This window comes from Cannabis sativa, chromosome 1, assembly GCF_029168945.1.
Source record: "Cannabis sativa cultivar Pink pepper isolate KNU-18-1 chromosome 1, ASM2916894v1, whole genome shotgun sequence".
Taxonomy (NCBI): domain Eukaryota; kingdom Viridiplantae; phylum Streptophyta; class Magnoliopsida; order Rosales; family Cannabaceae; genus Cannabis; species Cannabis sativa.
In genome coordinates this window covers 12,889,800-12,904,205 of record NC_083601.1, presented here as the reverse complement: position 1 = coordinate 12,904,205, position 14,406 = coordinate 12,889,800, and the positions used below count along the sequence as shown (strand labels likewise).

The 14,406-nt window shown below is 29.9% G+C and overlaps 1 protein-coding gene across 1 annotated transcript; it reads left to right on the top strand.

Moving 5' to 3' along the window:
* Positions 1-646: 646 nt before the first annotated feature.
* LOC115705892 (WAT1-related protein At2g39510) lies at positions 647-2,709 on the top strand. The gene is made up of 7 exons (XM_030633348.2): positions 647-983; positions 1,075-1,137; positions 1,224-1,340; positions 1,439-1,676; positions 1,767-1,928; positions 2,028-2,179; positions 2,293-2,709. The coding sequence occupies exons 1-7, from the start codon at positions 784-786 to the stop codon at positions 2,498-2,500; spliced, it is 1,140 nt and encodes a 379-aa protein (XP_030489208.2). The 5' UTR covers positions 647-783; the 3' UTR covers positions 2,501-2,709.
* Positions 2,710-14,406: the final 11,697 nt, after the last annotated feature.

Below are 14,406 nucleotides of genomic sequence, written 5' to 3'. Positions count from 1 at the left end.
TTTAAGCCTCTTTCAAATCTTGCCTACTTGTTCCATTGGCATATCCCATATGTTGGTTAGATTCAAAGATTGACAATAAGAGATGCTATTACAGAATTCTCATTAAAGAGAATTCAGCAGAATATATGGTTGTCACTTCAGTGAAGTCATATAATTATAATCATGTGTTCTAATTAATCAATAAGTTACTCTAAATCTTATATTAAAATAATTTACTTTACTTTTAATTATTGTATACCTTAATATTATAAAATAAAATGCTTTTGTAATCTTAATAATTAAGAAGTTAGTAAACATTCTTAATTAGACACTTTATAATGTATCACTTTCTCTGCTAAACATGTCCATAAAAACTTGATAGATATAACTATGTTTGAGAAGACCACACCAAGCTAACCACCAAGTTAAGAATATGTTATGTGTGTAGGAGAGAGATATTGACATGTTATGATATGCGTAATAATAAAAATAAAAATAAAAATAAAAAAATTGCTAAGATCATAACACACTTATACAAGTTGCAAAAGATGATGGAAATTGTGGAATCCCACTGAGGTGGCTATGGAATCCACATAAACAAAAATTATTTAGAATTTATGCCAGCTCAACTTTGTAGGAACTAACCCTCTTCATTTTTTTCACTTCTCTACCTAAACATGAGTCATGAATGTACCTTAAGGCATGAAATAATTCCCTATATAAATGAGTGAGAGCTCATTTTGTTTATTGGCCTTTTATAGCAGAACAAATAGAAAGTAAGAGAGTTTAAGTAAGTAGAGAATAATGTCAACAAAATCATTTGTTGAAATGCTCAAATCAGCAAAACCATTTATTGGTATCATTGTACTCCAATTCGGCTTTGCAGGGATGTCCATAATTTTCAAGTACGCTTTAAACCAAGGCATAAGCCCACATGTGTTGGTAGCATACCGGCATGCTGTTGCTACTATTGTTGTTGCTCCTTTTGCCCTTGTGTTGGAGAGGTTTCTATTATTTCTCATCTTAGTAATTTTCACTAAGTTGGACTTTTTACATTTCACAGGTTGACACTTGACACTCTTAATGTTTTTACAGGAAAACAAGGCCAAAAATGACCAAATCTGTCTTCACCAAGATCATGTTACTTGGCTTACTAGAGTTATTATCCTTAAAACTTTAACCATACTCTTACTAATTTCTTTTATATGGATTATCAACTAATCTAAGTCTATTCTTTCAATTAGGCCTGTGATAGACCAGAACCTTTGCTACACTGGATTGAAGTTCACAACGGCTACTGTTTCAGCCGCCATGAGCAATGTTCTTCCTGCATTTGTGTTCTTATTGGCTTGGATTGTCAGGTAACATTATACATCATCATACTAGCATACACATAACCATGCCCGTTTAAGGTTGTAATTTTAATCAATTAATCTTTGAACATTTTAACCATTCATAGGCTTGAGAAGGTCAATCTTGGTAAAATTCATAGCCAAGCAAAGGTATTGGGAACCATAGTGACTGTTGGAGGAGCTATGTTTATGACTATGTACAATGGACCAATGTTGAATCTTCCATGGACAAAACCAACAATTCATCATGATTCTACACAAGCTACTAACAATGAAGCCTCGGTTAAAGGCGCTGTAATGATCGCATCAGGTTGTGTAACCTGGTCAGTCTTCATTATCCTTCAAGTAAGAGAGAATTTCACCCTCAACTACCTGTCCATACTTCACTTCTACACTTTTTTTTTTGTTAGATACTAAACCATTTGATTTTTGTAGGCAATGACATTGGCATCATACCCTGCTGAGCTCTCCCTAACAGTTTTTATATGCTTGGCCGGTGCAATCGAGAGCACTGTCGTCGCACTAGCATTAGAATGGGGCAACCCTTCAGCCTGGTCCTTAGGCTCGCGTCCCTTGTTATTAGCTTCTCTTTACAGTGTTAGAATTCTTTCTTCATCTAAATATGTTTATCAGCTAAAAAAAACCACACAAATGTACTAATGAGTAAAAGAAAAAATGTTTCAAATTTCAATGCAGGGTGTTGTTTGTTCAGGGTTCACATACTATATTCAGGGTATAGTCATGAAGGTTAAGGGGCCAGTTTTTGTGACAGCTTTTAATCCTCTAGGCATGATTATAGTTGCAATAATGAGCTCCTTCATATTATCAGAGATAATGTACTTGGGCAGGTAATGCATACACTAGATTTCCCTTCAGTTATTATCTCAATTTGAAAAAATATGACAATAACTTTACAAGTATTAATTCAGACTTTATGTATGTATTATTTATTGTTTTGTAGAGTTATTGGAGCACTTATCATTGTCCTAGGCTTATACATGGTTCTTTGGGGTAAAAGTGAAGACAAGCCCCCAGCTGATCAATTTATTATTAGTAGCAAAGATTTATTGCCAGAAACTCAACACATTGATCCTGTTATGGATGTGAATTGTAAAGAGCTTGTTTCGATTGATACAGTTCGAGGAAAAAGTGGAGAAGAAGCTGTTTAACATAACATTATATATATCCAAGTGATTGTCAATTTTGATTTCCTAGCCAAAATCTTGTATTAAGTTTACTTAAAAGCTTCAGAGTTATCAAATTTCAATAAGTACTAAGTAATTAATTAGTGTTTCATCCTTAACTGTTATTACCACTTCCATGTTTTGTTTGAAACTTTTACAAACTCAAGCATGAATAACAAACTAAATATTTAGTATGCCTTCACTAATTATTATTTAAATATTTTTTTTTTGTTACTTTATTTGGGAAAGTAAAAATATTTTTCAAAAATATATTCTTTTTGTTAATTAAAATTTAACCCACTTCGGACCCCAACCCCAATTCAAAGGCCAACTTTCAGCCTTACCGACCCCAACTCCAGCCTCGGCTCCTGGCCTGAACCCGGACCACAACCCCGAGTCCCCGACCCAAGTCCCCGACCCAGGGGGACTCAGGCGACAATACCAAACAGTAACAATTAAATTGAAACAAAAACTAAAGAAAATGAAAACAAATGAATTAAGTAACAAAAAGAATGTAGGTGAGAATATTAAACGAAACACCACACCAAAGTACATTACCAAATGACAACATACTACATTTACTAATCTCTGTCCCCTGAATGATCATAATCAAAGCCAAATCAACATGTACTTCCTAAATGTTTGCGATTATGAGCAATAGCTCCAATGCAACATCAATAAAAACTAAAAAGGAAATGTCAAACCATCTAACACATCATCACTCCTTAAACATGTAAAATATCATCAAACCATATAACACACCATAACTCTCATACCCTTGTACTATCTTTTTACTTTTACATGCTTTAATTCTTGAATCTAATATTTGAATCAATTAGGGAACAAAACACTAAAACCACTTTCAATCCTCTAATTCATTTCGCATAGAGCAAAATATTAGAATTCTTTATTGTAAAGAGTTTTTTTGCCGATGCTGAGCCTCTCAAACTATCATTTCACTTCCACTTAATCATATAAACTTAAATTTTAGTCATAAAACCTTTTAAATTATTAACCTATTAGTAAATTTAAGATGTCATATAATTTTCACAGTTAAGTGTAACATAGATTGTTTATATTGATACACCTACTAATATTATTATTTAATAAATATAAAAAATTATTTTAAAATTTATATATATAATATATTTTTTTTTATTTTTTTTAAATATTTTATTTTTTATTTTTATAATTTTATATAATTTTAAAATAATAATATTAGGTGTATTAATATAAAAGTGTCATGTATACACATAAGTAATTCATGGTGGTAATTAGCCTAATGACACCTTAAATTTGCTAATGATTCAGTAATTTAGAATATTTTACCACCAAAATTTAAATTTTATAAAAATTAAGTATAAGTAAAACGATAATTGAGAGGATTTAGCTCTTAAAATTTTTATTTTAATAGATTATATTATAGCCATACATTATTATATTAATGATCATATCTTGTTAGTCATGGCTGACTCGTTTCATATATAGTTATTGGGTGTAGTAGCATACATGCACCACAAAAATAAATGATTAAATAATGTTTTATTTTATAAAAGAATAAATATCGATATAAATAATAATGAAAATTTTGAATTTGTAAGTGGTATAATTTTTTTAAAAAAATTAACGACATAAATATTCAATGTTTGTAAAACAGTAATTTTCTTATAGTTTTATCATTACACTCTATTATTGCCTTAAATAGAATACTTATATAAGACTTAAATTCTAGATCATTGAATTTGAATGTAGTATCAATTACTTTGAAATCTTATTTTAATAAATTTAAAATAGAGTCTTATACTAAAAAATGACAAAATTAAAAGAATATTACAGTATTACAAATATAGGGACACGATTTTGTCCCGTGATGTACTTTCACGAATGTATTCCGTGTTATATTAGATAGGTCTTAGGGTACATTAGGTAGGTCTCAGGATACGTTACCACTTTTTAACTCTAATTATACTCTTAGATCAAATAACTCCCTCATCCAACGGCTGTCGTACATTACGAAATACATTAATATTCCGTAAAAGTACAATAACAGGACAAAATCATATCCCTACAAATATATTGAGTACTTATACTGCTAAAATTTGGAATACTTAGAAGTTAGACCATTATATACCTTAGTTAAAGTATTGAACTTAATTTCCGTAATCCTATAATTAGTGATATGCAGCATTGGCAAACAGAACAAGGCATTATATAAGTATAGGCAAAAGACAAAGACAAAATATGACGTTGTTTACATGCAGTCGTGAAGTGTGAGAAGGATGCCATATTTGGTTAGTGTTATATTTATTAACAAAATTATCAAACAAGTAATTAAGTAGATCTATATTATAATACTTACGTGGTTTCCCACTCAAATCACTCCAACAAAACTCTTCTCTCTCTCTCGATGAAGTGAAAGTAACAGGTAAATTTTTTTGCATACAAACACGTATCTTAATATGGATGGTATATATATGCACTATAAATGTATATAAATATATATATTAATATAAGTTAATGTTGTTAACTGATATATATGTAGATATCCAATAAAAATGCAAAGTGGTTTTATATGTGAGTAAACAGTAGTGTTTCAATTATTAGCCTCTCATTTTCTTCTCTATTAATTAGTTGTCACATCGTAGATATCCAATTATGATATGTTAATAGTACACAAATCACTAATAATATTAATCATACTAATATATTATTCCTTGTTTGTATGACGTGTTGGTAAAATTTAAATTAGGTTAAGACAAGACAAGAGTCAATATGTGATTAAGATTGGGATTGATATGTTATTAGTGATAATGTTTCTGTCTATACAAAAGAAACCAAATCGCATCCACTGCCTATTATTATGATTATTATTATTTTCTATTTCTTTAAAAAGCATATAAAATTAATAAAAGAAAAATATAATTATGTTCCACAGCAAATCACCACTTGGTGCCTTTGTTGGTAGTGGCATGTTGCTTTGGTTGTTTGTTTGGTAAGAGATAAAATTAAAACATGTCACTATCTATTCTATAGTACTCTTCTTTTGCTCAAATATCTTAATACCAAAACAGTGTACGTATTATTTGGTTGACGAGTTTTCTTTTTCTTGGTGCCATTTTCTTTTCCTTATTAGCAAATGGAATTTAATTGGTGCCATTCAATTTGAGTTAATTTTTCGTTTTATTTTTTTAAACAGAAATTAATAAGAAAACTTCTCCTTGTCTTTTTTTTTTTTTAACAATTTTATTTGTGCTTTTGAATTGATAGGTTTATTCCAAAAATAACCGTGATTAAAAGTCAAAACACCACTGAAAATTGCTACCAAACTTTCATAACTATCAAACAATTTTGGATATCAATATTCAAAAGTGCAGTTTACAACCTATTGCTGAAGCTCAAAGTTGGAGGTAGTAGAACTCCCACAATTTGTATACATATATTACTAAGTATTATTTAGTACCATCTAATGCATATTTACTTAGAGTGTTGTATTAGAATTATTCTTATCTAATTGTTAATTTAAATAATAAAAAAATTAAATCTAATGCAATTATTTAATTATATTTTTTTGAATATATAAAATTTAACCTAATTTTAAATTTATTTATAAAAAAGTATATCTAATTAAATTATTACAAAACAAAATAAGTAAATAAGTTTAGATATAACAATATATAACTAATAAATTTGTTATAAAGTATGATTAATTAATTGAATTAACTTTTAATTCATTACATTTAAATTAAGATTTATATATAAAAAAAAATAATCATTTAATTTTGTTACTACTTTTAAATAATTATTGAATTCATATGTTAAAAATAAATTTAAATATTTAAAATTATTTTTTAAATATAATTAATTAAGAATGAGAGATATTGTACTAACTAACAGTATAAGAACCTCTACAAGATTTTGATTGGTTATTGTGAGATTGGGAATCTATGTAGTAGTATTTGGTATTTAAGTTTGAGATATAGAGTTTTCTATTTCTTCTTAGATTATGTTATTCTATAATATAAAATTATGAATATTACTAATATTTTATTTATATTGGCCAAGAATAATATGTAGTAGTAGTCTAGTAGACTTGTAAATCGTGGGTTTCTTGCGAACAAAAAAATCAAGTGGGTTGGGTCGACAATGTATATTTTTTAGAGTTTATCAAAATTGGGGATTTGTCCTGCCAACCCATAAAAAATAATAAGTTGGTCATGTAAACTTTAGGCCCGACATGATAAAAATCATAATATTGTATGATTTTTATAAACATGTTTTTTTTTTCCTTCAAAAAATTACAAAATATGATAAAAACAATTTAAGGTAACCAGTTACCTCCTTAGAGTAACTAGCTACTTTATACTAATTTTTTTCTTTTCATATTTTTTCAACTTTTTTATTACATCATTTACATAAAGTAATATAGAAAGTTTTTACAATGCACCCCTTTAAAAAGAGTCTATCTATGCACTTCCTATGAAAATTTTTTAGTGTAATTTTTTTATGGTCATCTACGTTGTAGTTAATGACATCCTGTAAAATTTTAAGAGATTCAGAAAAATTTAACATGTTCAAAATAAGAGTTAAATAGTCAGTTACACTCGATGGACCCCTTTTAGAGGGTTCATTCCAAAAGTATCCAACAATATATATATAAATATATATATATATATATTTACTATAAGAAAGCTACGTAGGAGACACGTATACTTAGTTTTATGCTAAGTCTTTTCTACTTGATTTAAAAATAATACAATAAATAATTAAAGAAAAAATATAATTAGTTATTATCTGAAATTATTTGTACATATATCCAATTAATGAATAATAGGGTTGCACAATTTAGATTATCAAGATTTCTACAAATTTATTAAATCAAAATTACTAATATATTGCGTTCAATTTATAACATCCCTAGAACAACATATCTCCACAAATATATATATATATATATTTATATATATACACTAGGTGAATGTACGTGCCGAGCCACGTATTGCTAGTTTCATTTAAGATTTTGGTTTTTTTAAGATTTTGAATTTATTTTATTTTTAAAGATTACAAATTTTTTGTTTGAAAAAATTAAATATTTATATTAATAATGTATTACAAATAATATTAGTGTAATTATAAAATTGTAAATAAATTTATTATTGGAGTAGTAGATTATTCTATTTAGTTCTTCTTTTAACATAGCATTGTAATGTAAGTTTATATCTATAAATATTCTGTAAAGTGTTAATATTATATGAACATCTCCATTTATAAAGCTAAAAAGTGGGTCAATGACAGAAGTGGTATATCTGCAATCACACAAAGATAGAAGTGGTATTTCTGCTTCCTATGCTTATCCAGAGAAAACATTAGATAACGTGAGGTTAACTTTAATATATAAAGATTTTTCTTTTTTAAAAAATAAATGAAAAAAATTATTAATATTCTCCGAGATAGGTTTGTTAGAGAGATATGTGGTTAAGATGATTTTTTTAATTTAAAAAGAGATTATTAATATTTAAAAGATTGTTTAATTTTTTGGTTTAATTATTGGGTTTATTTGTTAACGGGAGATCAAACTTAATCGTTAAATTTAACAGAATATTCTTTTATTTTTAAGTATATTCTGTTAAACCAAGAAATGCCGTTAGATAGACACTTTTAATATATAAAGATATATATATATATATACCCTTAAATACATATAAAGTAGGGAGATAAATACGCAAAACATGTAACGAAACTTGTGGATGGAGGCCTAACTATTACGTATCAAATTTTATCTCTTAAGTATAGTTCCAAATGCTTAATAAAATTTAAAAAGAGCCGAGATAAAAATACTGTGAGCGTCATAGAGCTTATCATCAGTTTCTTCATTTGTATAATTTAAGACAAGCATCCGATTTTGCTAAAAGCAGGTTAAGAAATATAATCATATTAGCAAAACTATCCCAAACAAGAATTATTCCTAATCAAGCATTACAATTAAGTATCACTATCATACATATATTTCTCAAGAGGACCCAATAAAATATTTAGTTAATCATAAATTAGGAGTGTTCACAGTGCGGATGGTGCAGTTTAGGGATGTAAACGGGGCGGGGCGGGTGCGGGGATTGCTCCCCCACCCCCATACCCGCTTCTTAAATTCACTCCCATACCCGTTTAAATTAAAGCAGGGGCGGGGTGGGTATTACCCGACGGGGGGAAGGATCCCCATCGGGTACCCATTACATATATATTTTTTTTTTAAAAAAAAATGATGTTTTAAAGAGAATTAAAAAAAATAATCAAAAAAACTTAGTAAAACAATAAACTTAAGTGGAATAGTGTGTATAGTAAAAAAAAAATGTATAATCAATAAAAAGCCTAAAGCATGAAGTTATTTTAATTGTAGTAGTTATGATTTTAAAATTTAAATATATACATATATTATATCGGGACGGGTTCGGGTCGGGTATCTATTCCCCCACTCCCGCCCCGTTTCTAACTCGGGTATGAATCTTTAAACACATACCCGCCCCCGTCCCCGAAAGGGTACCCGAACCCGCGGGTATAATTGCCATCCCTAGTGCAGTTTCTGACTATTTTTTCAAACCAACCCACACATGCAGTTTTTTTTTTTTAATTTCCCAAACCGCACCCGCACCGCAAAACTAAAAAACCGCAAAACCTGCACCGTAAAAAATGGTGCGTTGCGGTTTATGAGGGTTTTGCGATTTGGACTATCACTAAATAATTAAACTATCACAAATACAACGAATCTTGAGCAACACTTGTCAAAAATACCATAAGACTTAAAAATAAACATGAAAAGAAAGTTTTAAGTTTCAACAATACAATAATTAGTGGGCTTAGGTTGGGCCTTCACATATTGGACTTAAATAAATATAAAAATTAGTATTTTTATAATATACGGTGCGGTGCGGTTTGAACCGCATATTAATAATTCAAAACCGCAAATCGCACCGCACCGCGCGGTTTAGAAAAAATTGAAACCGCGACCGCACCACAAAGAATTTCAAACCGCATTTTTTTGCGGTGTGGTGCGGTGCGGACGGTTTGAGCGGTTTGATGAACACCCCTATCATAAACTATCAATCTTGTGGGAAGTATGAAAGTTGTGATTATTAAAAAGGCATATGAACTAAAATAATGAAACCATGATCATGAAGATAAAAAATTTAACTGCTCCACCAAATCTGAAGGTGATGATACTGTTGTTCTAAGAAAATAGAAGCGTATCAAGATCTCCCCTATAGTTTCTTTAAATTAAAAGGGTCAATATAGCCCATCCCCTTAAGAAGACTCAGATCAAGGGTGAGTAGTATGGATAAATATTTGATGTAAAAACTCTTAAATGTCTCTTGCTTGAATAAAGCTTCCTAGAAAAAGATAACAAATAAATAAAAAAGAAATTCATATAAGAAGAAATAGCTAATGAAACATTGAATAAATAAATAAGCATAACAAAATTGGTATAGTGCATTTTAAGTAGAATAATTAACAAAATAAAGAAAGAATAGAGTGTAGCAAAGTAATACAATAGCAATAGTAATGCATATTTTTATTGTATTTAGAATGATCAAATATGATTAAGATTTCCCACAAAAATCTAAATATGATTTTGGGCTGAATGATATTCACCAACCAATGATATTTTTTTTTTAATATATGAAAATAAGATCTTCCATTTGTACTAGTATCTATTGGAATATATAACCCCTTGGAAAAATAATAATGAGTAACGAAATAACAGTAGCAGCAACAATCTCTATCATGTTTTATAGCAATTTTTTTTGAAAGATAGGATATGTGTATAAGTACAAATAACTTTCTAGTAAGTATTAAAAACTCACATTCAAGCAACATCCCCACAAGCTTAGTTTTATATAGGGTGTTTCTTTCATAGCACCACCAAAAAAGATCTCATGGATATGGCCCATATGGGTGTTAATTGGCGAATAAAAAAATGACACATCAATTAATTATATTTGGTTTTGTAGGTTGGAGATACACTGAATTATTTATCTTTACAATTCTGACTTTTCCTTTTTTATTTTGAAGTGACATTTTTGACTTTGTTTTTGTGTTTGTGTATTCTTTTATTTTATTTTATTTTTGTATAAAATTATATATTGAAGTCCTTAAAATATATATATATATATATATATATATATAATATATTGACGTCACACTAAATGAAATTTTTAGAGGGTTCTTTTTTTATGTGAAGAAAGAGAATTTATTATTTTCACCATTTAAATCTTTAATTAATAATAAAAAAAATATAAATATATTTTTCTATCCAATCAAATCTATTTATTATCATTTTTCCATTTAAATCATATTGAATTAATTAACAAAATAAATAAAAATAAATAGACTCTAAAAATCAAGCACGTAATTATTCAGCACTCTAGTTGTACTAATCCACACTACAAGTACAATTAACCATAATACCAACCTATACTCAACACTCTAGTCGTACTGGTGTAGTAGCATCAATTCGTACTTTAATAAATTGCCAAACATATATCACATTGATATCTAAGTGCAACTCTATGTACATTAATACTACTCTTACATAATATATTATCTAATTAGAAAACATAAACATGTATGCTAAACATGTGCATATGTGCGTGTGTTATACTAATCTCACCTTAACACCACAATTAGGTGCGTCGGCCAACTTGAGTGAAAATTATTACTCGACAATTAGTGGTCCTAAGTCATAATCACGTAGAACTGGTAAGTGTCTCGATAAAACACTTTTGGGGACTTAAACTTAAAACTAAAAATTTTTCTATCAATAAAACATGAAAATATCCTAAATATTGAGAAAATTCAAAAATTGGGGTAACCAAAAATCACCCCAACCGGTCACCCAGATCCCCAAATGGTTCACTGTTTCTTGGGGTCCTGCCGAGGGAAACGGTAAGCCATTTTCAATGCAGAAATCCAATGCTTCAGTTTTTCTTTCTCAATTCTATCCTAAATCTAATTAAACTTTCCAGAACACCTAATTAGTGAACATAACTCATAAAAAAATGTAACATCAAACCTTTGAATTTAAAATCACCATTGTTGAGGAAGCTTTGAGTTTCAAAACTCAAACTTGCTCAACACCAATTACAACAACCACCAATAGATAAAATAATCACAAACAAACTTAATTCAAGCTCCCGAAATAGCTCCTATCATTCCCGAACCCTAACAGAACCCAACTCTTGGAATCACCAACCAAAACCAAGATTTTCTTAACAAAATCAAAAAAAGAAAAGAGAGCTAGGGATTACCTTGGATTAGCTAACACTTTCCTCTTTTAAACCTTGCTGAAAATGGATGAAATTAGCTAGAAATTTATGTCTTGTCTTGGGGTTATTAGGAGAGAGAGAGAGAGAGAGAGAGAGAGAGAGAGAGAGAGAGAGAGAGAGAGAGAGAGAGAGAGAGAGAGAGAGAGAGAGAGAGAGAGAGAGAGAGTCTCTAATTATTTATTTTTTTGTTTTATACTAATATTATCTATTAATAAACCCTTTTTTGATTTGTTCTTAACATAATTCAGCATACTTTAATCTTAAATTCTAGAAATTTCGAATAAGAAAACTTATGACAAATTTACTAAAATATCCCATTCTTCATCTTTAAGTAACCTCTTAACCTTGGGATAAAATGGTCAAAGAAAATTCCCTAGATAACCCCCGACATTCTAAAAGTCCATAAATCATGCCTCGCTAATTTTGAAATACTAAATTGTATTTAAGTGACACTAATGGTTAAATCATTGAATTCCACTATTATCGGGTATTAAATATAAAAAATATTATAATTTATAAATAACATGCACGACACATCTAGAATTTAATAAAATCTCTGTAATTGAGAAATAATTTCCTCTAATGCCTATTTTTGACAATATATTTTATTTTTTACTAATGTGCACATAATCATAAAGTAGTAATTATATTCTATTAAGCTAGTAATTGTTTGCTAATTTCCAAGTCTAATACGCGGTCATTACAGTGTAATTGCTTTTAATAGTTAAAATGTGAGATAATTTTAGTATAGAAACCTTTCATCCTGAAATAATGAGTGGGAGAAGGTTCTATGACAATATAATTCACGATCTCTGTTATTAATTGGAAAATATTGACTTTTAGGAAATTCCTCACGGTGCTTGATCGTCCCCTTAAAGATGGTGTTTGTTCAGGGTTTTGATAGGTAGACCTCTGATGTGATAGACTTTCACAATGTATTCTATGTTTAACCTACCCATGTACCTCAAACCTCAGACCTCACCTTGGCCACAACCCAGACTCCAACCTCGACCTTCACCTTAGATCTTGGCCCTGGCCTGGACACTTGAACCCGACCCCAATCCCAACCCTGACCCTGAACCCTGTTCTTGAACCTGAACCTTGACTCTAACTGTAATCCGAAACTCGGACCCTAAACCTAGGACTTAACCCATAACCCGACTCCAGCCCCTAGCCCGACCATGGTCCTGGTAGGGACTAAAGACATCGCCCATGACCCCAAAACTTGCTGACCTCTGCCCCGACCTTGAACCCCAATTCCAACACCAAATCCTGACTTGGTCCCCAAATCCACTACTTGACCCTAAACCTCGACTATAACCCCAAACCCAAACATAAACCCTTAAACTTGGGACTCAACCTCAAACTTAACTCTAGTCCCTAGCTCCGCAAATGGTCATGGTCGTAACCCTAGACATGGCTCTTGACCCTAGACCCTGTTGGTCTTGGCCTCGAACCCTGGACCGTGGACCCCAGAACTAGCCTCGAACCCTCACTTAGACACCTAACCCAAGCCCCAACCTTAACCTAGAACCTTGACCTAGGACCTAACCTTGGACCCTAGACCCCTGGCCTTGATCCCGTATCCTAGCCCTTGGCGCCGACTTGGAACCCAGACCTAATCCCAAGCCTAACCCTATGTAGACCTCAGACCCAACTCTAGTTTTAACTCAAACACTAACCTTAATCCCAACTCTAATTTTTACTATAATACAATCTAAGTTCATAAATATTAAGATACAAACAACCTTTAAACATCCATTTGTTTTATGTATTTTATAAAACACTACGGGCTTTATTAAAATTAAGTGTTGTAATAATTAATACAAACTTATGTGGCAAACATTGCCCCAAACATTGTAGTTAATTAATTTGATACCAAACGAAACCTATATTTTGAGTATTGAAAAATATTTGAAATTCTTAAAAACATGTCGAAAGTGTGGTCTTGCCACTACAAAAAATTAAGGTGAAAAGGCTTACACTTGTTGTGTCCATATAAAAAGTGTAGACCATTGCGGAAATTGAGCCAACAACCCCAATAACATAATCTCTCTGTACATACATTTGATGTGATTGTGATGATTCTATATATTGTTTTGTCATGATCTGCAACTCTTTGATTGACACTATAAGCTCAATTCATGACAACATCATGTGTAACGTATCCCCTTGCAATTACCTAACATGTGAATCGAATGCATGAGTCTTACTATGTATAAATATATATATATAGAAGAGGTTTTTTCATTTTACACTTTAAATTAGTGTTTTTTTTTTCCTTCTTACTAAAATTTACATAACAACTAACGACATAATATAAATCACAATCAAAATCCACATAACAACCTATATAGAAATTATTCGAACAACTATCGGAATAACCCAAACTGTAATTTTTTTTTAAGAATAATTAAGAAATAGTATATATAAAGTAATTCCCCTATACACTTTATATATATATATATATATATATATATCTCAAAAAAAATTAAATAATAAACCGTAAAAATTTGAAAAAAATTACCAAAATATGTTAATGCGGGAAAAATTTTTATTTTTACGCATTGAACTTTT